This window comes from Dysidea avara, chromosome 11 (assembly GCF_963678975.1).
Source record: "Dysidea avara chromosome 11, odDysAvar1.4, whole genome shotgun sequence".
In the NCBI taxonomy this organism is placed as follows: domain Eukaryota; kingdom Metazoa; phylum Porifera; class Demospongiae; order Dictyoceratida; family Dysideidae; genus Dysidea; species Dysidea avara.
Genome location: NC_089282.1, coordinates 14,711,558 through 14,733,443, shown reverse-complemented (window position 1 = coordinate 14,733,443; position 21,886 = coordinate 14,711,558). Strand labels below are relative to the sequence as shown.

Below are 21,886 nucleotides of genomic sequence, written 5' to 3'. Positions count from 1 at the left end.
TGGTATATATATACTTGTACAGTACTAGTGGAGCCTCTCTATTACAGACATTCTGAGCAGAATTTTTGGCCACTTTTTTCTGTAATATAGAGGTTTTCCTCTTTCAGAGGTAAAAAAAATGTATTACCTGTAACTAGACCTGTTGAGACCAAAAGTTTTGTCCTTGTCATGCATGGAGGTTTTTTCCATTGTGTCCTTAATTGAGGGAGTTTGTTAAGAGAGCTGTTTGTGTGGTCTGTTACCTGGACTAATATATACATTTCTCCATTACGCATGCTGTTAAGCCTTTCCCAGTAGTGGACACAATCGATGCATGACCATAATATAATAAGTTTTATACTATATGGGCTAGCTATATATAGGGGCGCGCGTAAACCTGCTCGTGCCTCGTGACTATCTATATCCGTGGCACGTGCTTCTGTTGTTGATGGTATAGCTAGCAAGCTGCACTATAAAAAGAGGGTAGATTCAATAGATCAGCATTTGCTAGCATTGTACAAGCCAAAATGCTCTGCAAAGCCACCGGAATTATCATCTTGTGCTTAATACAACATGCCTTGTGCGTTTCACTGGACCAATTCTTCCAGCTAGAAGACGAGGCTATACACACCATGGGGTCAAACGTCGAGTCTGATTGTAAAAGAAGTTTCAACAAGAACTTTCGGGCTTGTGGAGAATCATTTGGCGGAATGTGTGTAAGTTGATAGCTACCTAGTATCTAGCTATCACTGTTATTATTATTATTATTATATATGTAAGACTCATATGCATGAGCATAGTATCAATGTTAGTTATATTATTTTACAGTTAGCGAGCAGCTGACCATGACGTGACGTCACGATAGCTAGCTAGATGTTTAGCTACCAGGCTCTCGACCTACATACGCAGGCTAATATTAAGGCTGCCCGCCTAACTTCATACTAACTTAGCTAGCTTCATCTTGTGATGCAACATTTTTTACCTTGCATGTAGTTCGGCGATGACATGAGCCTAGCTCGGTCTCGAGACTGTCGGAAAGAAGGACCTTTCATCCATATCTTTTTAGTATGTTATTCATAGTAGCAGTATTTTAATATATATTACCAAATATAGCGAATTCCTGCTTTTTGCTGACATCCACAAAACGTTGTGAAGTTTTACTTGATAGCTCAGTATAGAAGCTAGAATCGTACATGTGAAATATTCACACACTTTAGATGCTATTCGATTAGCTAGGGTCCGCAAACCAAAAAATCGATATCTTAAAATCTTCAACATAATGTTACTGACTTAATATGATTATAAATCACTGTGAGCAGAGTAAGATGATCATTTCTGTAGCAAGGATGGAGTCCAGAGGTCTTGAGTGCATGGCCAGATCTATATAGCCATGCAGGTCATGCAGCATATAGCTATAATCATGCACACCTTTTTGATAGTTAAATTAGGGCTTATAATTATCTGATCATGTATTTTTATGTGATACTCAGATGCAGTAGCATGCAAGGTCAAATGGTATGTTCCTCAGACAAGTTTTACATGCCTTGAAATCACATCTGCATGGAAACTATCATACAAAGCCGTGACATTTCCTGGTAGCTAATTTTGTATCAAAGTACCAATTGCAACTTATTCAGTCTCAATCATGTCTATCCTGTGCAAGACATTAAAAACATAGTATTACTTCCATGACACAAAATCTCTAAAGATGAAGTTTAGTTATTTGTGATTTGGAAGAAATTTTGATTTTAATTGTTATAATGAGATGCCAATCGGATGATTTACTGGAACTTAAAAATTGACATAGTTATAATGGATTAGATCAACATTTAATAAGAGCAGTAGTCACATGTCACTGAATTTAGAGTAATTATCACAATGACTTTGTCATACTAATATAGATCTGTTCACAAAATTCAAATAGTTGAAAATTTGTCATGCACTGGGTCCTGATTTTGAAGTTTTTGAGGTAGAATTTTAGTAGTTTGGAACATTACATGGAATGTATAAGAGTGGTCCACACAAATAGGATATACAAATATGTACATACATTAAACTGTTGGCTTAAAGATTGCTTTTAGGTGTGTAGCTAGCTATCTCAACTTTTTTTTGATTTTATTTTACATATCCTTACATTAGACTCTATTTAGGCTGTTTTGGGTGGGTAATAAATCTCATATACTCCACCTTGTTTTCTAATATACTCCACGCCTTTAAGCACAATATGACATATGCTCAAAATCGGATTTGTCCAATCGCTATGCGTTGTTCACGTGCAGTGATTTAACGAGCGCGATTATTTAGTCACGTGAGGACGCATAGTTGCCATGGCGCTAGTATTATCGTAAGAAAACCAGCCGCTTTTGCCGAGCCTACAGCAGAAACAGCCATGGATGAGGTAAGTGATCTGAGTGTAATGTGAAATAGAGTCTAAAGCAGTTATACGGGCACAATGTGGAGTCTATGAAATTTATAAACCCTCAGGCCCTTAGTAGCGCCCTCGCTTCGCTCGTGCGCTACAGCCCGGGCCTTCGGGTTTATAAATTTCATAGACTCCACATTGTGCCCGTATAACTATTATGTAGTCAGCAGAGCCACTCTTCCCTACCATCAACTATGGAATTGGAGCTAACCCTTGGTTCTGCTTTTGATATTTACTATAATTATTGCTAATACTGCCACCATGCATAAGTAGGATCAGTATTATACATACCAAATAGTACATTGCATATCAAAATGAAAATGCAGATGCTATGTCTAGACTATACCGTTAACCCTGTTGAGTATATATGAGGAAGATTTTCAGAAAAAGGCACAATGATTTTACTATAGCATGCAATATGCCAGCATTAAAATTAATTATATAGGTCAATTTACACCAATGCCACATAGCTATAATATGTATAACTTGCATGAAGGAAACTCTCCAATAGAGCAGTCAGATATTCCTATAGAACAGTCAGAAATTGATTTTTTATACTTAATGTCACTGAAATTAATTAACAATTACAAACATGTTTATTTAACTGCACTCAGAGTAGTTGTCAAGTATATTTCACAATATTTTTGTAAAATTATATATTAGTTACGAGAGCCTTGGTTTTGTGCAATAAATCGCGTTTCGCATGCCGTAATTGATTAAAGTGTTCGTAATCTAGCCTTCGCTGGAAGTTTGTACTTGTATTAAGTAATCGTTTCCATAATTCAACACACTTAAAGGTGCTTATGTGCACGAAACTGCAGTATTTGTTGGATCGCGGAGGAGTTTTTGCTAAATCAGGCGAGGCTGGTCTCAGCCAGATGGTCAACAAACTTCAATCCACACCATATTCTGCACACAGGTACTTGACTTGGAGGTAATCACTGCAGTAAATGTTGCAGTATTTCCTGCAAGTCTGCTGTACTCCAGATCACGAAACGTCTTTTTTTTTCGCCGATCGGTGATGCGCGCGACGCCACTACCAAATATTAATTAATTATATTAAACTACACTGTTAAAAATGAAGGGTAACCACCACTCTAAAGAGTTCCCAGTGTAGGGAGGATTTAACACCCCTGGAGAGTAACCAACACTCTGAAGAGAATAACCATTACTCTGAAGAGTAGCTAAGTGACACCACCTTCAGAGCATGTGTTACTCCTTTACAGTAATGGTCACTCTCCAGGGGTGTTAAATCCTCCCTACACTGGGAACTCCTTAAGAGTTGTGGTTACTCTTCATTTTAACAGTGTATCTATACTCCAAAGTAAGAGTGGATAACCTCTCAAAGCTTGAGAGAGAGTTTTGGCCCAAAAGAATAACATTGTAAATTACGACGGCGAAAAATCGATCTGATTCAAGGTATTTCGCGTTATTTTCACTAGAAGACATGGATGAAATTTGCTGCCACTCTAGTGCTTTCTTGATTAGACCTACCCCTACACATGACTATAGTTTGTAAGTCGATTTGAAGATATCGATTTTTTGGTTTGCGGACCCTAGATTAGCCTAGAGCAGTCAGTCACTAAATGTGATAACTGCCGTACAGCTATGTACATCATGTAACTATAATATTCATATATCCTTTATGTGTTATAGGTGTTGAGAGATGGTGGGATATCGCTGTTCAAAAGCAAAGAGAAATCAGTAGATTTTACACTAAATCCTTTTGACAGCGAAAATGACCTCATCGCTCCTTTCTGGTGTGACATTGCTACAGGCACAGCCACAAACATCACATATGGTACCACAACTTCCTTGGGACAATTGTTCAAGGCTGACTTTAGTGTGAACACTGCCTTCCGAGACAAAGATTTTAGATCCGATGAGCTGTTCATTTCAACTTGGAGTAATGCTTTAGCAGTAGGTGGAAACCTTGCCCAGGTATGTATAACAGTGTGCTCATGACTGATAGTTTTTGTTTACACAGCTCTAACTTTTCATATGCATGTAGCTATATTGTTACAGTCTACAGCGGTTTAGGCTCCGTTGTGATCTATTCACAATGTACACCAAAATATGATTCTTCCCCAAAGTTCAGTTTTTAAAGATTTTCCACTTTAAATAAAAGTTTATCTTCCAAAGAGTTCACTTTAAAATATACAACTTTATAATCTCCCACTACAAAGTATTCACCAATTATATTTACAAATCCTGCTAGGCCTGCGCCGATTATGCCAGCATAATTAGATGCATTAGGTACTCTAATAGAGCAGTCAAAATACAATCATATTTGGAGCATAATGGCACACAACTGGGCATAATTGGAGCATAATAGGAGAAATTTTGGAGCAATGCTCAAAAGCATAATAGGCAATTTCAAAAGCATAATAGGCTCAGGCCTAAATCCTGTTCTATTGTTACAGGTGAACACATTTCAGACAGTGATCGCAGTAAATGATCTAGAGACGTGTGTAATATTCCAATATGCAGACAATGGAATTCAGTGGAGCACTTGTGGTGGGACTCATGCTAAAGTTGGGATTGGCATAAGTGGCAACCATTTAATCCACCCTGCCTCTGGTAAAGAAGAAATATCCACAATAGCAAGAGGAAGTAATGTTGGGCTATCAGGAAAGTATGTGTACTGCATCGGTGAAGAAAAGCTGCAACCAATCAGTGAGTGATGGAAATGATTATCATTTGCATATAAATTCTTTGCTGCACATTCCAGCTGTACCACTGTTCAATTTCCTTAAATCTTGCAATAAGTTAGAGCATAATACAAAAGTAACTACTGAATTTATTTTGAGGAAGACACTGTGCAAACTGTATACATTATTCACATTTAGTTTGTCATTCAAACAGTACCTTATTTGGTTGATATTACCTTTTATGTGCAATCCAAACTAGCTATTCCTAAGTTGGTATGTTTTTAGTAACATTTTGTTGATTCATTAGTAGAGCTGACTGTTCTATTAGAGTATTTTGTCAAGGTGTATGTTCTATTAGAGTGATTGAACAGGGCTGAATAGGTCCAAACTTTTCAATTATATTAATGTACTCAGGGACCAATAATAGAAGGGTCACTGTTAGGCCTAGTCACTCTACTTAAATTTTATTCATCATGTATTGCACTCAACCTTGTCATTACAGCATGTGTTAAAGATGGTATAAAGTATAAAGTCAAGGCAGAAATAATGGAAAGTTGTGACAGAAAGTGTGTATGCCAAGAGAATGGAATGTTTGAATGTAAGGAAACCATGTGTCCAGTTATTGATGGACCACAGTGTCATGCTGTTGGCGACCCTCATTATATGAGCTGGGATGGGAGAAGGTTTGACTTTCAAGGAGACTGCGAATATGTCATGGCCCAACCTTGTGAAAGTGAAGAGTTTGTGATATCAGCTGACAATGTTCCTTGCAGTCGTCCTAGAGTCACTTGTGCTAGAGGTGTAAGAATCAAAGTCCCAGGTAGTAACCCTGAAGAAATTTTCATTGGCCAGAGACGTGCATTATATTTTAATGGTGTACTACAACAGACTGGTAACAGAATATATGATTCTGACCCTGATCTCATCATACAACAACATGGTAGATATATTCATGTAACACTAAGAAAACATGGTATCTATGTTCGTTATGATGGCCAATATAGATTATACATACAGGTGTCTACCATGCACCGAGGTACTGGAAAACTTTGTGGACTGTGTGGCAACTATGATGGCAATCGAAACAATGATCCTACAAGTGCTGTTGAGCTACAGTGTCCAGGAGGAGCAATAGAAAAAAGAAATGCGGTGAATGAATCTGACTGCGATGCTAATAATGCTTCCTTAGCAGATGCACAAACTGTTTGTAGCCAAATGAAGCAAAGTGTTTTTAGTGTGTGCAATCAAATAGTGGACCCTCAACCTTTCATTGATGATTGTGTGTTTGATTACTGTTATGGTGATCCAGAAGAAAGAGAAGACTTCATTTGTGATGCAATGGCTAACTATGCTAGTGTCTGTGCTGATGATGGACGACAACCTTCTGATTGGAGGGGAGAACTGGAATCATGTCGTAAGTTTGTTTTAAAATAACATCACTTGTTTACTTGCATATTTTACAAGCCATGGTTTTATATGAAGTGACAATAAGAATACAGACTCTTGGTGATACTGAATGGATTTATATGTGTTGTGTAAAAATCTAATTTTGTTTTTGTGTGTTTAGGTGTTAACTGTTCTGAGGGAATGATATTCCAGCAATGTGGTCCAGCTTGTCCTCGTACATGTGAAAACAGGGATGAAGTTTGTGAGGGAAGATGTGTTGAGGGTTGCTTCTGTCCTGATGGAAAATATCTGCTAGAAGGAAAATGTGTAGCAGCTGAAATGTGCACAGGTAAACCACATGCTTTTGGATATTGTTTATTTTGTGCATAGTTATGTATGTATTATATTGAAAAACAAGAGTGTATTACACAGTCCATGCTGAAAAACATGCTGGTAACAGCTGGTTGTATTTTAATGTCTCATTGAATTTTAGTGCACGTGGTTCTAAAAATTTCCATGAGAATATCATATTCTAATTGTATATGTGCATTCAAAGAATTTTGATTGCATTCATGTACATATCAGTGACAGATTCAGAGGGAGCACCAAAGAATGTGCCCTCCCCCACCCATACTACCATAATCAAACTAATATAAGATTTAGTCCCTCTAATAGAAAAGTTACATGGTTTAATAGAGCAGTCCCCTCATTCTCACTGTCATAATCATCCAAGTGCATAAAAATATATTTCATTGTGTAGCTATGCCCATGAAATAAAGTTTAAATAGTAAATGTTCTTTGTGTGTATACAATAGCAGGAACTTATATAGCTTACATATGGGTCATAGCTATGTAAATCAAAACAGCTCATGTTTAATAATGACCACTCATTAACTTCTACAACATTTGTACATAATTAACTAGCTACTCTACACCAAAACAAAGTTTATATATCTGCCACCCTTGTATATATTCATGTGCACTGCAATAATGCCACTTGTTCTATCATTCTATCCTAATCCATACAGCATGTGAACACAATGGTGTGGCAGTGCTTGATGGTCAGCAGATACAACCAAATTGCTCCACAAGATGTACATGTCGTAATGGTGCATTTCACTGTGAACCACAAACTTGTCTATTCAATGGGGCAACTTGTTATGCTGCTGGAGATCCTCATTACCAAACATTTGACCTCCGTAACTTTGACTTCCAAGGAAATTGTGAATATGTCCTGACCATGCCATGTAATAGTGATGAATTCAGTGTTGCTGTTAGAAATGAAGAACACAATGAGAGGGTAACTTGTGCTGACCAAGTAAGGATTTCTGGAGGAGGTGTAAATATTATTTTAGGTAGAGGTAATGGAGGTACCATAAGTGTTAATGGTAGTCAACATGCCAGTACAAAAGATGGAGTAATTCTAGAGACAGACTTAGTGTACATTTCCCGAGTAGGAGGTCACCCAAATGTCATTTTCCCAACATATGGGGTTAGAGTCTTTTGGGATGGACAGTATCGTGTGGAAATCACTGTGTCAACAAGATGGAGAAATAGGCTTTGTGGGTTATGTGGTAACTACAATGGTGATAGTACTGATGACTTTATGGATCAAGAAGGCAATGCTCTTAGTACACCAAATGCTTTTGGTAACAGTTGGATTGTTGGCAGTACAACTGGTTGCACTACTCCTGAGGCAGCAGCTTGTGATTCAGCAGTTCAAAATGTAGCAAATGTTAGATGTTCAGCGCTGTCTGGTTCCTTCTTTCAACCTTGTAATGCAATTGTTAATCCTGAACCCTTTGAAGAAGATTGTGTTTATGATGTGTGCCAGTGTAATGATGATGATCGTGACATGTGCTACTGTGAAAGTTTAGCTACTTATGCCTCTGCTTGTGCAGCTGCTGGAGTAGTTCTGCCAAACTGGAGAAAATTTCTCGATTGCCGTAAGGAATAATTACTTAATCCTACATTCACACTGCACAAATAGTAACAGTATTTTTACATGGAATCAGAACTCTTTTATCTATGCATTTTGCTCAGTAATTGTTTTGAAATTGCACAGCAACACACATACATGCTCATAGCTATACAGTGAAACATATAGAAACAATGTGGGACCAACTAAAAGTGTCCTGAATTTCTTACAATATGCTAAAGATACTTTGGGATCATTATCAAGTGTCCGGGTGTCTTCAGTTTCAAGTGTTTGGTTCCACTGTATGCACAAGCCTAAATACTCTATAAGTAAACTGCAAAATTTCTCTAACATTTAAAACCCAACTTGTAAAAGTTTATACTTGCAAGGACTTTAGAGCTCATGCAATGTGTACAACCATACAATTCTTTCACTAACTATTGTGTTTAATTTCTGTATAGCTATGAATTGTCCAGGGGATACAATATTCCAACAGTGTGGTTCCCTGTGCCCTCAAACATGTGATTACCTCAATGAAACTTGTTATGGTGGATGTGCAGAAGGATGCTTTTGTCCTACAGGACAAATAGCTGGCAGAGATGGAGCATGTCAACCAATGTCAACTTGTCTAAATGGTTAGCTAACTACTGATTTGTTTATGTATATAAGTTAGTTATATGAGTAGAGTGAATCAGTTATCCGAATGTTCTATTAGAGAATTTGTGTTTAGTGTGCATTGCATAAAATTAATGTATGTTCTATAGATATAAATCAGTGGATATCAGTCATCTAAACTTCTGAACACTTTGTCCAGCCCTAGGAACAATAGTGTTTGGATAACTGGGGACGTACTGTACATGTATTGGACAAACCTCATAGTTATACATGACCTCACTTATAAGACCATCTTGTAACAGTGACTATATTTAATACATGATATTTAAGTATGATTCTACTTCATGATCTTGTAATACAATATTCTAATGTGTGTAACTGAGCATTTTCCTTTCCTGTACATAGTTCAATTAAATTTTTATTATATGCTTATTCTTTCCTTTTCAGCTAATGGCAGTGCTGCTGGCAACCATGATGGAAACAAGATGACTTTCATACTTCAAGCTCTGATTGCAACACTTGTTGCTATGCTGCTGCGTTATTAACTTTGTAACACTATTATAATACTATTACTGAACCAATAGCTATTAAACTGAAAGTTGTACAATAACTTCATTCTCACACCTGCATTCTTGTTGTTAACACTGATAATCACATTAGAGGAATTCTCATTCTTCTCATTATCAGGGTGTGTCAATTTTAGTATAATTGTATTGGGTGTGATAGAAACAAGTAATCTTTTAAACTGGATACTGAATAACACTAACTTTAATTTGCATAAAAGGACACTGAGATACTATGCCATAGAACATGCAATGCTATATAGAACATGCAGTCTATACATAAACCAAACAGTCGCACATCTTAAGATACACTAAATATTTATCATTTGTACTATTAAAACAAACTAGATAAGTTTTACACTTGAGACAAACAGACACATGCGCACACACACACACACATACTCAGGGTTTCTAAAACCCTAAAGTTCTTATTTTCGCTCCTTCCCTGACATGCATATAATATGTTTCTTGCAGTTGTGAGCTTCAAACCTCACTTTATAACTTTTAATTGTTGCCAAGGTACATACAAATGCACATATGCACGCATACATAAGAAAAGCCTATAGCTACCATGCTAGCACAGTCACCTCTACCTGGGGCTCTAATCAGGGGTATTATGCAGGTAAATCCTCCTACAGCAGGGGGACGTGTATATGGATATTTGGAATTTGCTTCCCTGATTAACACCAGACATCCATTGATTTTACAGCTGGGTGGGCTGCTACTAGGTCAAAAGGTCCCCATTTGAACAGCTGGGTAGAGCTGAGTGAGCACTCAAGTTGCAATACGGAATTTTATGACCATTTTCTGGCTACTACTAGGGATGCCACAACATAGAAATGTCATAATTATGTCACAAGAATTTATGTCCCAATATATCATGTCACAATATAACTTGCTCTAGAAAAAAATCCAGCAAAACATGGATGTTTCCCTTTGCTGAATTTTCACAACTTCTATACTTTTAAAAGGATGATACACGTAGTTTTTGGTCCCAACATTCAAATTTTTATATTAAAATAGCCAAATTTGTGTGCTATTCACGACAAAAATGTGCCACGACACACTATGTCATGGAATTTATGTCACGATATGTCATATGTCATGACTATCATGGCATCAGCTACTACATGCAAAAAACTGGCCAAAATATTATTACATTAGAGAATAAATACCGAGTCTTTATCATAGAACACACATTATACTAAATATTCTAATAGAGCAGTCACTACTTTTATTGCAGATTACCAGAACTGGTTCTCTCCTCAGCACCTCAATAATAATTATTAGGCAACAATTGGTAGTGCTTCGTTGTGATGTCATTTGTAATTAAGCAAAACAAGATACAGTGGAACCTCTCTTAACAAACTCCCCAAATTAAGGACACAATAGAAAAAACCTCCATAATAAGGACAAAAATTTTGGTCCCAACAGGTGTGGTTAATACATTTTTTACCTCTGAAAGAGGAAAACCTCTATATTACAGCAAAAAGTGGCCAAAAATTCTGGGTCCCAAAATGTCCATAATAGATGTAGTTTGTAAATAACTATATTCACAACCATTATTAATTTTAGAAAAATGTCCTGAAGCTACCCCTACAAAACTTCAAACCTATCACTGTTTTCACATGGTCACTCACTTTCAATCCAGCTTCTGTTTACAAGCAGTCATCAGATGATAGTATTCATTAAGTGATAATTGTTTTCTAAGCAGTTTATGTATGTATTCACCAAAAACCACAACATGCTTTTACTTTTCAGACCTGAGTTCAACCCGGGTTGAACCCTACTGCTTTGTAGGGTTGAACCCTACTGCTTTGTAGGGTTGAACTATATTTTGACTTCAAGGTTCAACCCGCTCACGCGTTAACCCGAGTTGAATGTGCTGGTTTAAAGCGACCACATGAAAAGGGTGTTAGAAAGTAGAACACTTTCCTCCTGAGAAATGTAATAGTCACAATATGCCAGAATTATAAACTCAACTGTACCCAATTACAAATTTATAATAGAATTACAAAAACATTCCACTGCAACAAGGAGCTAATAGGTACAGTGAACATAACTACAAGTATGACAAAAATTTTACCAATCGGCTTCTCCTGTTGCCTTTTGAAAAACATAGTCACATCCATCCAGGTTCATTATGCCATCCTTCAGGTGAAATTTCCAACGATTCTTACCACCAATCCTTGTGCGTGTTACCTTATCAAACTGACATACAATAATGTTCTCTGTTTCAAACTTGTCTTCTTCGTCTGATTTTACACTATCGTCATCTCCAGAATTCAATGGGTCATCATCACCAGCAGCTGCAGCCTGTCCGGCACCTTCGTCTTCCTCTTCACTATCTTCAGATTCTTCTTCTTCGGAACTCTCTTCATTTGGTCCATCCAATTGTGGAATAATTTCTGCATCACCTTTTGTTTTTACACATTTACGTTTACTAAGTACTGAGCCTGCAGTAATAGGATTGTCATCAAAAGTTTCTTTAGTATTCAAAATATCTGGTGTGAAAATATTTGACTGTAACTGCTTTGACTGAAACCTTAGGAAACTCTCATGTAAAGATAAACTGTCTGTAGAAATACAATCATCTTCAGTGGTAACATTGTCACTTAGGGGAGGTAAAGTTCCATCAACTTGGGTTGAATCAGTTGACTGGGAGCTTTGTGATTGCTGATGGGTGTTTGTAGTATCACTACTTGTTGCTGCTGCCGCAGCTGCCAACATAGACAACGCAGGGTTCTGTATAACAGAAAACTGTTGGGTGGAAGTGCTGGTGGCGGTACTCCCACGAGCTACAGCTGCTGCCGTCTGTTGTTGTAACGCTTGCAACTGCTTAGCCATCTGCATACTAGCAAGTGTGGCCATAGGAATCATAATGGGTGTACCATTCTGTGGGTCAAGGACCACGGTGTACCCAGGAGTGGACTGTCCAGTGCCAACCCCTGGTATCATGTACTGTAGGTTAGGTATCATGTTAGCAATGGCCGCAGTACTTGCAATGTTAGACTGTAACAATGCTGTGTTCTGTGCAGTAGAAGAAGCAACAGTATTGGCAGATGTCACTGGGTTAGCTGGAGGCGGTGGGGCGTTCGACACTGATGTAAACACTGGGTGTGAATCATGTGAGCCAGTAACTGCCACAGAAGACTGCTGCTGTGGTCGCTTGTGTTGTTGTTGCTGTTGTCTTGGTTGCTGATGATGAATGTTAGGTGATGAGTGCGACTGTTGCTGGACTTGTTGTTGCTGTTGTTGACGTACATTCCACACCTGCTGTCCGTGTTTTGGTGGTGTTTCAGTCACTTTGTGTTTCGGTATCAGTGGCGGTGGGTGATTAATAACACCGGATTCATCCAGCTTGTTCTCCCACAATTCTTTCAAATCCGACAACACTTGCTCATCCACACCTTCGTTAAGAAACGACTCCCGAACTCCCTTAATAACATCATCGATTACACCTTGGTACGCTGTCTTCACGGCCGTTGCGGCGTTCGCTGCTCCACCACCCGACATCTTGTAAGATCGAGGTGAAGCACGTGAGAGTAGAGACACGTGAGATATCTGGTATTCTCTAATCTAAAGAAGGGTAAAACCACAAAACTCAACGTAGAAACAATAGAACCGTATTTCTTTAGTCACAACTAACATAAACATTACACAAAATCTCTTTATATGTCAATGTTTGCAAACAGAAACAGATCCCGAAACAGATTTAAAACCACACGAAACCACAATCAGTTGTGAGCCTAGAATATAAAGCAGCACTAGTACAATGGCTGAAGGCAAAGTAGTAAGACTTAAGAACGTTCGTATAGTGAGAGGCGGGGAATTGAGTAAGGATGAACTATGGATACAAGACGGAAGAATAATTAACCCTCAAAAATACTTCTTTGACGTTAAAAAAAGAGCAGACGAAGAAATAGACTGTCAAGGTTTCATAATTGCACCTGGATTAATTGATATTCAATTTAATGGTAAGTACATGCGTATTTAGAAACAGTGGAAACTGCGAGGGGTCCGCAACTCTAGTCGATGGTTTACAGACGTGATTCTGGAATCAGGAATCACAAACTTGTCAATTTTTTTCTGTAAACCTTTGTGTTTCTCCTTATTTCTATGTTTGTATCCTTATTTGGAAATAAGAATCAATAAAATTAGTGCCAGGAATCAATGGCAGAATCAGTGTGATTCCCGAATCATGTCAATCGAAAACCCGTAGTTGCGGACCCCTCGGGAAACTGATTGGTGGACCGGATAGTTTTGTATTATTTTGATTGTTTTTTTCTGAATGATGATGATAAACGTCTTATTGATTATTAAGACAATATTACATAGTATACAAACGGGCCTAGACTCAGGGTTACCGTACACTGATAGCCAAAGTGATCAGTGCAGGAGCCCTGGCAATGATTTTTTATTAACCTCGGCAAAAGCTGTTCTTCCCTACCAGAGCACACACGCAACAATTAAAAGAGAATATAAATTCATTGTAACACATGCGGCATTTCCACCAAGAAGGTGCAGTTGAACAGAATTATTTTTTTGGATGACAAGGTTGCAGGTACCCATGGATCAGGAACCAAGAATGGCTTACTGTTATTGTGAACATGGCTGATATAGTTTGTAGTAAAAGGCTAAATAGTGCAAGTTAGAAGTGTATATGTGTCATTACAGTAAGGAATTACATACAGGCAAACCTCTCTAATTCGACGCTCAATGGGAGCCATAAATTTTGCTGGATCAAGCAGGTTGTTGGATTATCAAGTCATCTCTGTAATCCGACATTGTACAATATCTAGAATTATGTTGGATTATGCAGTAAATTACAGGTAAAACAGATCACACAAAGCATTTTAACATGAATTATTTTTGGAATTTGCAAGTGTTACAACTTTTTTCCTATTATTGTCAACCAATAAAATGCTTTGGTTGCTTAAAATTTATTTTCTGTGATTGTTTTTAATGCCGCTATTATTCTCTGTTGGATTACAAAGGTCAAAACAATGTATTTTCAAGTCTAGGGAATCAAAGTTTGTGTTGGATTATGGAGTACAGAGGTGTCAGATAACAGAGGTTGCTTTCTACACAAAAGTGTTGGTAAATGACATTTTGGTCTGATTAGAGAGGATTCTGGATTACACAGGTGTTGGATTAGAGAGGTGCGACTGTAATAGCTTGACGAAATGATGCCTGTAGTTGGCGACTTGCACTATCCTAACAGCCAAGTCAAATCAATTACAATTTGGTATGCACAAGCTACTTATTTGTAGCCAAGTTTTGTTGTAATTGATTATAAGTTTATGATTATGAGCACAACGCAACACATTTACATAATTGTGCCTCTTTCCATGCAATATTGAGATTTCCTTCAAGTTTCAAGCATAGTACTTGTACATGTAAGTATTACTTAATGTATTGCATATTGTTTTTACTGGAGTTGTGATATTTCAGCTCCCCAGAATATTATCAGTAGTACCAAGCGTATCCCAGTTACCAATTAAGCAATACCAAATTACTTTGAAGTAATTTTGTGCCATTAGCCAACATAGCTTGTGAAGTGCTTTGGCAACAATAATCACTGAATAAAGATGATTGTGAGAAACGTGTTAGATGGTATAACAGCCCTCTGTTTTACTGGATAGCCTTTATATTCTCCCGTAGTCTTGTTCTAACAAGTATTGATAATATTGGTAAAATAATAATAATAATTGGTAACTTACACTATGTCACAAAATATCCATCAGTGTTTGAAGATGTGTTTGTGATATCTTTACCCATCAGCACCATCAATCCTACTAATACAAGGAGACTAGTCTGTAGCACTGTATCACCTTAATACACAGTTAGTGAGTAGTGCTCTGCAATATATCGGTAATACTGTTTATCGTGATAAATTATCATAACCGATTATCATACTGTGACAGCGTTTGATAACCAATATATCGAAATACCAGGATATCAATGAATACTGGTATAGGATTGTTTTAACCCAGCCTTTGGTGTTTAATTATCCAATTTGTTGACGGTTTAGCAGACACACCCTAAGCAAAAACTTGAGGTTGTCAATAGTTACTACAATAACAAGCTAACTATATACCGATATACCGTGATATTTTCCTGTTACTAATACCGCATATTCAAATTTCAATACTGTCGAGCTCTATTAGTGAGCAGTGTCTTGTTTTATGCCGTACCCTACTCATGAAGTTATTACACAAGATATGTATAAAAATTATATGTTATTCATAAAATAGTATCACTGTGTATGGGTGAACTCTTGGTTATATGATTCATGTTTGTTCCATCATTTAGGTGCATATGGTATAGATATTGCTAGTAAGCCAGATAATGCAGCTAAGGATGCAGACTACCTTTCAAAGCGACTGCTTGAAAATGGCATCACCGGCTTCTGTCTCACAATTGTCTCAACTGATAATTATAAAAAAGTCAGCAGCCATGAATACACAACGTAGTTTATGTGTGTCTACTTCACTACCTAGATTGTATCTGAAGTGAGGCCAAGGAAAGGAGGAACCATCGGCGCAGAAATTATAGGTACTGTAAGGTTTCACGCTTCTTTGAAGATATAATTGTGTCTGCCTTTTCAAAGTTTTTTTTTTTTAATTGTGTGTATGTTTGTGTATCCAAGTGGCTAGAGCATTGGCCTGGCTACTGAGGAAACAAATGCCTAACTGTCACTTAGCAGTGTTGGAGTCATTGTGGAATTTTAGGTTCCACAACCTTTCTTTGTGAGACTGGTCAGTCATCTGCAAGTTACTAGCCCTGCCCCAAGGCTCCAGTGCCTAAGTGGTGCACGGGCATCCCAGTGCTGGTTCATTGGGTGGCAATAGCTGTGTTTCGCACAACTGCCATAGGCTTTGCTTTGTGTGTGTGTGTGTGTGTGTGTGCGTATGACAATCTCTGGGAAAGCTATCTTATTGCCTATTCACGAAATGTTCATAATATACGTAGTAGAGCTTTGGGTACCAAATTTTCTCATGTTTTATACCAATTCCTTAGCTTCCAATATTGTACTTTGCATGGGAGGATCAAAGCAATGCCGTGTATCGTATTGTCCATACAGTACTAATCAACTGCATAACTGTACTGTATGAGTCATACAGAACAGTTATGCAGCTAATTAGGCAAATACAATATGATTATACGGAGAATTTATTTAAGGAATGTTACGTACACAACACACTGTAAATCGCCAAAACCAGCCAAACTAATCCTACCAGTTCATTCTATGGCTCGGAATAGATTGTATAAACACTTACTGATCGCCTGATCACGAAGCTTTTAAACACGACTCCGCTAAGACAGTACAATTGATCACGTGCGTGACATTGTAAATAGCTAAAACTAGCCAAACTAATCCTATTAGTTTGTTCTATGATTATATGAACACTTACTGGTATCCTTATCACCGAAAATTGCAGCGGTTTGAGTACTAGAGAAAATCGCTACTAGCCAGACACGACCGGGAAGTACAATATAACACTTAAAGCACCACTTTGCTTGTGTAAGAAAAATACAGTACTTGGGGGTGTGTCAAGGCAAATGCAGTACTCGGCTTTGCCTTGTGCTGTCTTAGCCTCTCGACACACCCCCTCGTACTGTATTTTCTGTACGCACGCGCAGCGGTGCTTTAACTCTAACCTGTAGGTCAACAGTTAACCATTTTAGATAGTTTTTAACAGAGGTCGACCGTGATCAGATGCACTCCAATAGGGATGGGTGGAAGGGAGGACAAAATATTAAAGGTTGTTTACAAGGAATGCATAGGGTTGGATAAAATAAAAAGAAGTTTTAACACAAGTCTTTATCCAGCACGCAGAATTGTACAGTCATCTCCAGGTTGGCCAGGCCTCCCACCGAGGCACCAGACTACTTGTAAGACTTGCCACTGGGCTTAGAAAAGTATCTAGCAGAAAAAGAGAAATAACATTTAGCATTGCGCTTGTGCCAAGGCACCATGAAGATATAGTGAGGCTGGTTTTAGGGTGCTATTTTTGGTAAGAAAAGCCCAAACTTTCTTGATCGTAATGTATGGTACAGTTCTATTGTACTGTATGATAATGAGTAAGCAACATACAATGTTGTCTAGACACAATATTCATAAATTAATGGGTATGTGTCACTTTGTATAGTACCACTGTAAACACTACACATAACTCTCTGTAGTGGCCATACACAGAGACAGCTCAACATTATACAAGCATGCAGTGTCTATGTGGATATAATGCAGTATGGTCTTATGCATAATTGTATTTTGGAAAGTACTTCACTGATTTTGTCATACGGTTTGCATTTTCTCACAAAAAACATTGACCAGAAACCAACCTCACAGTACTGTACGTTCATGGCACCTTGGCAGTATTATTACAAGTGCAAGGAAAATTTAGGAATTTTAAGGAATCATAGGATCAAAGGGGGTCACCTACAGCTGAAGATAATGTCGTTTAAGGTAGCTGAACACAAATGTATTAAGAGCTGCAATTTGTAATGTAGTAAGCTAGTAGAATATGTTGATGTAATGGACACTTGACTGTAGTTTTATTTCATCAGTTGGATAAACCATGTTACCACTGTTTTACTAGGAAATGAGCTCAACTAGTTAATTGTGTTATGGTCTTAAATGATTAGTATGCATTACTACCATTAAGTGACTGGCATAATAAACATGTGACTTAAAATGATGAAACATGGTTTGTCATATGATTGTGGGCTTCTTTATAGACCTCTTGAGTATCAGAAAATGACTTGGCAATGATTCGTTCTATTTCTCAAAATGCTGACTGCTTATCCATTATTAAGTGCTTATTTCCACCAGTATTCCAGCTGTTATTAGTGCCAATACATTCTATTAATGGTTGCATTGTACATCTCAAGGCCTTTTCACACTTGATGCGCATTGAATGCGGATCCAGCTGTGGTCAGACTGAAAGTGGATCGAATGCGCATCAATCCATTTCACACTTCGTGTGTAGCAACTGAATTCAATTCGCTTTCATAACATGTGATTAAATACCCAATTACATAACGAAAAATTAAATGGTGTCCTTCATTGTACTACCTTCTTCGTATTCCATTGGAGTCAGAAAAATATTTGCAGCGAGGAATGTTGTTAGTACACTTACAAAACGTTGGGTGCCAAGAAGCTGGTTAATTCTTAGGAGGAAACCTGTACTGGGAACAATGATTTCAGAAGGGTAAGCTATTCCTTCAACACTCACTCATGGTCACTGCATTGCTTCCAGAAGCCGAGTATAACACCATGTAGGTATGCCGTCGCTTTAGTCTTGATGCAATAGCCATGCTTTGCGCGAGATATCTGGAAACTGTACAGCACCCCCTTGCTAATGGAGCTAATATACATCAAGTCCGGCCAATTCACCACTCGAGGTGGATTGACATGAAGCCGGATTGAATGCGCATTGCGGTCAATCCGGCCCAGGTGTGAAATTGTTTGGTCTGGCTTCAATGCACATTCGACTGTAGTGTGAAAAGGCCTTCAAATATCAAGCACAAGTGCTAGTTTCTTTGTAATTTTCCCCAAAAGGGAGACTAGCCTACAGGTTGATTGATATATGGCTGATCTTATTATTAGTATGTAACTAGCTGTGGGGGTACAATTATAGCATTGATGGGTAGATCCCAAATTTAGGGAAGTTTAGAATGAAGCAAAAATTCTTTCCCAAGTGGTGTATAAGTTTGTTGTTGACTCCTCTTAATGTATGTATAGTCTGTTGAAAGTTTTTCACTACGAGGAGTTGAAAAACAGTGGTAAGAAGCCTTATACTATTTTTCCTTTTTTATGATCTACTTCTCCAATTTGTATTGTATTTTCTTGTAATTGTTAGCTACAACCTGGTACAATGTATGTGTGTACTATGTACTAGTCGGTTTGTAACTTGACATTGGATTGGAAATATGGCTTACTAGAATACGGATTGAAATTGTACTGGTTTAGTGTACACAGAGTTTTGCTGTTTGGTACAATAGTTATTTAAAACCATATATAGCTGTGAGTGCTGGATTCAAAAATGAAACAAAAGTGTTTGTAGCTTCCAGTGAATAGTTTCACAGAGACTAGTGCAACAATCTAGATCAGATGAGAAAGCAGGAAAAAAATTGTGTGTGTGTTTTTAAAGGTTATAAAAACCTTGGTTTACTGTTCAAACTGTTTACCTAACTTATACAGTTTTAATGCAGCCAGGTGTGTAATACAGCACAACCCACCTATCCTAAAAGGTCAAAAGAGTGTTGCATGATACCAACTACCTACTAAATAAGGTCAGAGAAACCCAAAAGTGACAAGATTTTTTTCCCCTATGTAATACAATATTGTGCAGTTGTACAGAAAGTGCCTATTTGGGCCTGTCAGAGGTTTGCAGAACACAAAACCGTAAGGTACCAACTGCCAACCAAAAAACATTATCCATCAACTTTGAAATACATCACCGCGACTTTGATAGGTCACGTTTCTGGTGACTTCCTGTATTGCAAAGATACTGCAATCTCCTTTGTGGGAGTTGAGTATATGCTGACCAGTAGTGTAGTGTGGTAATGGCCATTACATCATGAACATGTGATAAGTGATTAACTGTCTTTGATCACTGAGTCATCACTAATATGTGATGTGTAGTCCCTTGCTAGGAATCCAATTACACCATTCCTTGGTTCCAGGCTGGTATTCCAGTCCAGAAATCAGATTATTTGTTACTTAAATGTCAAATTGTAATAGTAAATTAGTCATGTATCTCATTACTTGGTGTTGCAATTATTGTAGGGTTACATTTGGAAGGACCTTTCATTTCTAAAGATAAGAAAGGCTGCCACATTGAGAGCCATATTAAAGAAGTAGTCAGTAAAGAAGATCTTTTAAATTGCTATGGTAGAAATTTGAGTGGTGTAAAAATTATCACTCTGGCTCCTGAGCTACCTGAGGCAATGGACACCATTGAATGGTTGTCCGAAGAACATAAAGAAATAGTAATCTCAATAGGTAAGGTAGAAGTGAAATGTGTATTTATGACAGTTCCCTTCTAGGTCATTCTTGTGCAAATTACAAGCAAGCAGAGGAGGCAATGGATAAAGGAGTCACACTTATCACACATCTGTTCAACGCTATGCTTCCTGTATGGAGTTAATGCAATCCATTGTTTGTGTACTATTAATCACCCTTTGCAGTTTCACCACAGAGATCCTGGAATAGTTGGGCTAATTACTCGGCATACTGATAAGGACTCTGAAGATCAACAAGGTTCTAAAGATCAACAAGATCAACAAGGCTCTAAAGATCAACAAGACTCTCAGGACTCTGTTAAACCAATCTACTACGGTTTGATAGCAGATGGGCATCACACTTTACGCAATGCTATCCGAATAGCTTACCGTTCTAACAAAAAGGGTTCGATAATTGTTCATTTATTTTAAATGTCTATACATTTACTTTACACACAGGAATTGTATTAGTATCTGATGCTGCTGTGGTTGCGGGCCTAGAAGATGGATTTTATGAGATAGGTGAATTACCAGTTGAAGTAAAAGATGGCATATGTGTAAAACGCAACACCAACATCCTTGCTGGAAGGTATTGTTCTTTGACTTTTCTTATATTCCTTTCATTCTATATTTCTCAATTTTTTTAGTATGGCAATGATGGACAAATGTGTACGAGGACTGAAAGAAGCGACTGGTAAATCAAACCAACAATTGTTATAATAATAAACGTTTGTTCTGCTCCCAGGTTGTACTATAGTAGATGCACTAGAAGCTGCTTCGTTACATCCTGCCAAACTTCTTGGAATACATGATCAAAAAGGGTCATTGGACTTTGGCAAAGATGCTGATTTCATATTTCTCAATGATGAGTTAGAAGTACAAGCAACTTACATTGCTGGAGAAAAAGTTTGGTCACATGAAACATTTAATATACAATAAATTACCGAGCACATACATCACCAGATATAATTTTATTATTTAATTGATTGTTATTTATTACATGATTTTAGTATTAAAATTGAATTGAAGAAATTGTGCACAATTACAAACAGAACTGCATAACTGTATATACAAAATATAGAATAATTTATCCATGCGTGCATGTTTAGCATGCTTCAAGTGAAGTGTCAATTTTATGCCTGCAGCCATTCAAGGTTTGCTAGTACATTATCAATTTCTTTCTAAAATGAATAACAACATGTATGGAGTCATGCTGCTGACTGTATGCATGTTATCACCTATCTTTTGACCGATGCATCAACTTGCTGGGGCAGTGTCAAATGCACAGTAGCGAGTAGTGTCTTGTATCCCACCCATCTTCCACAAGCTAGATATATAA

At 37.6% G+C, this 21,886-nt stretch overlaps 3 protein-coding genes across 3 annotated transcripts; 2 read left to right on the top strand and 1 right to left on the bottom strand.

Annotated features, from left to right (window-relative positions):
* Positions 1-417: 417 nt before the first annotated feature.
* Positions 418-9,642, top strand: LOC136238406 (von Willebrand factor-like). Its single transcript, XM_066028860.1, has 8 exons — positions 418-695; positions 4,058-4,342; positions 4,825-5,077; positions 5,555-6,466; positions 6,620-6,787; positions 7,467-8,384; positions 8,818-8,991; positions 9,419-9,642. The coding sequence occupies exons 1-8, from the start codon at positions 507-509 to the stop codon at positions 9,514-9,516; spliced, it is 2,997 nt and encodes a 998-aa protein (XP_065884932.1). The 5' UTR covers positions 418-506; the 3' UTR covers positions 9,517-9,642.
* A 1,879-nt stretch (positions 9,643-11,521) lies between these two features.
* Positions 11,522-13,168, bottom strand: LOC136239651 (transcription initiation factor IIA subunit 1-like). The gene has a single exon (XM_066030434.1). It carries the CDS (start codon positions 13,048-13,050, stop codon positions 11,617-11,619), a length of 1,434 nt encoding a protein of 477 aa, XP_065886506.1. The 5' UTR covers positions 13,051-13,168; the 3' UTR covers positions 11,522-11,616.
* Positions 13,169-13,247: 79 nt separating this feature from the next.
* Positions 13,248-21,579, top strand: LOC136239652 (N-acetylglucosamine-6-phosphate deacetylase-like). Its single transcript, XM_066030435.1, has 9 exons — positions 13,248-13,511; positions 15,850-15,983; positions 16,038-16,092; positions 20,333-20,548; positions 20,593-20,681; positions 20,734-20,953; positions 21,007-21,136; positions 21,195-21,241; positions 21,293-21,579. The coding sequence occupies exons 1-9, from the start codon at positions 13,310-13,312 to the stop codon at positions 21,484-21,486; spliced, it is 1,287 nt and encodes a 428-aa protein (XP_065886507.1). The 5' UTR covers positions 13,248-13,309; the 3' UTR covers positions 21,487-21,579.
* Positions 21,580-21,886: the final 307 nt, after the last annotated feature.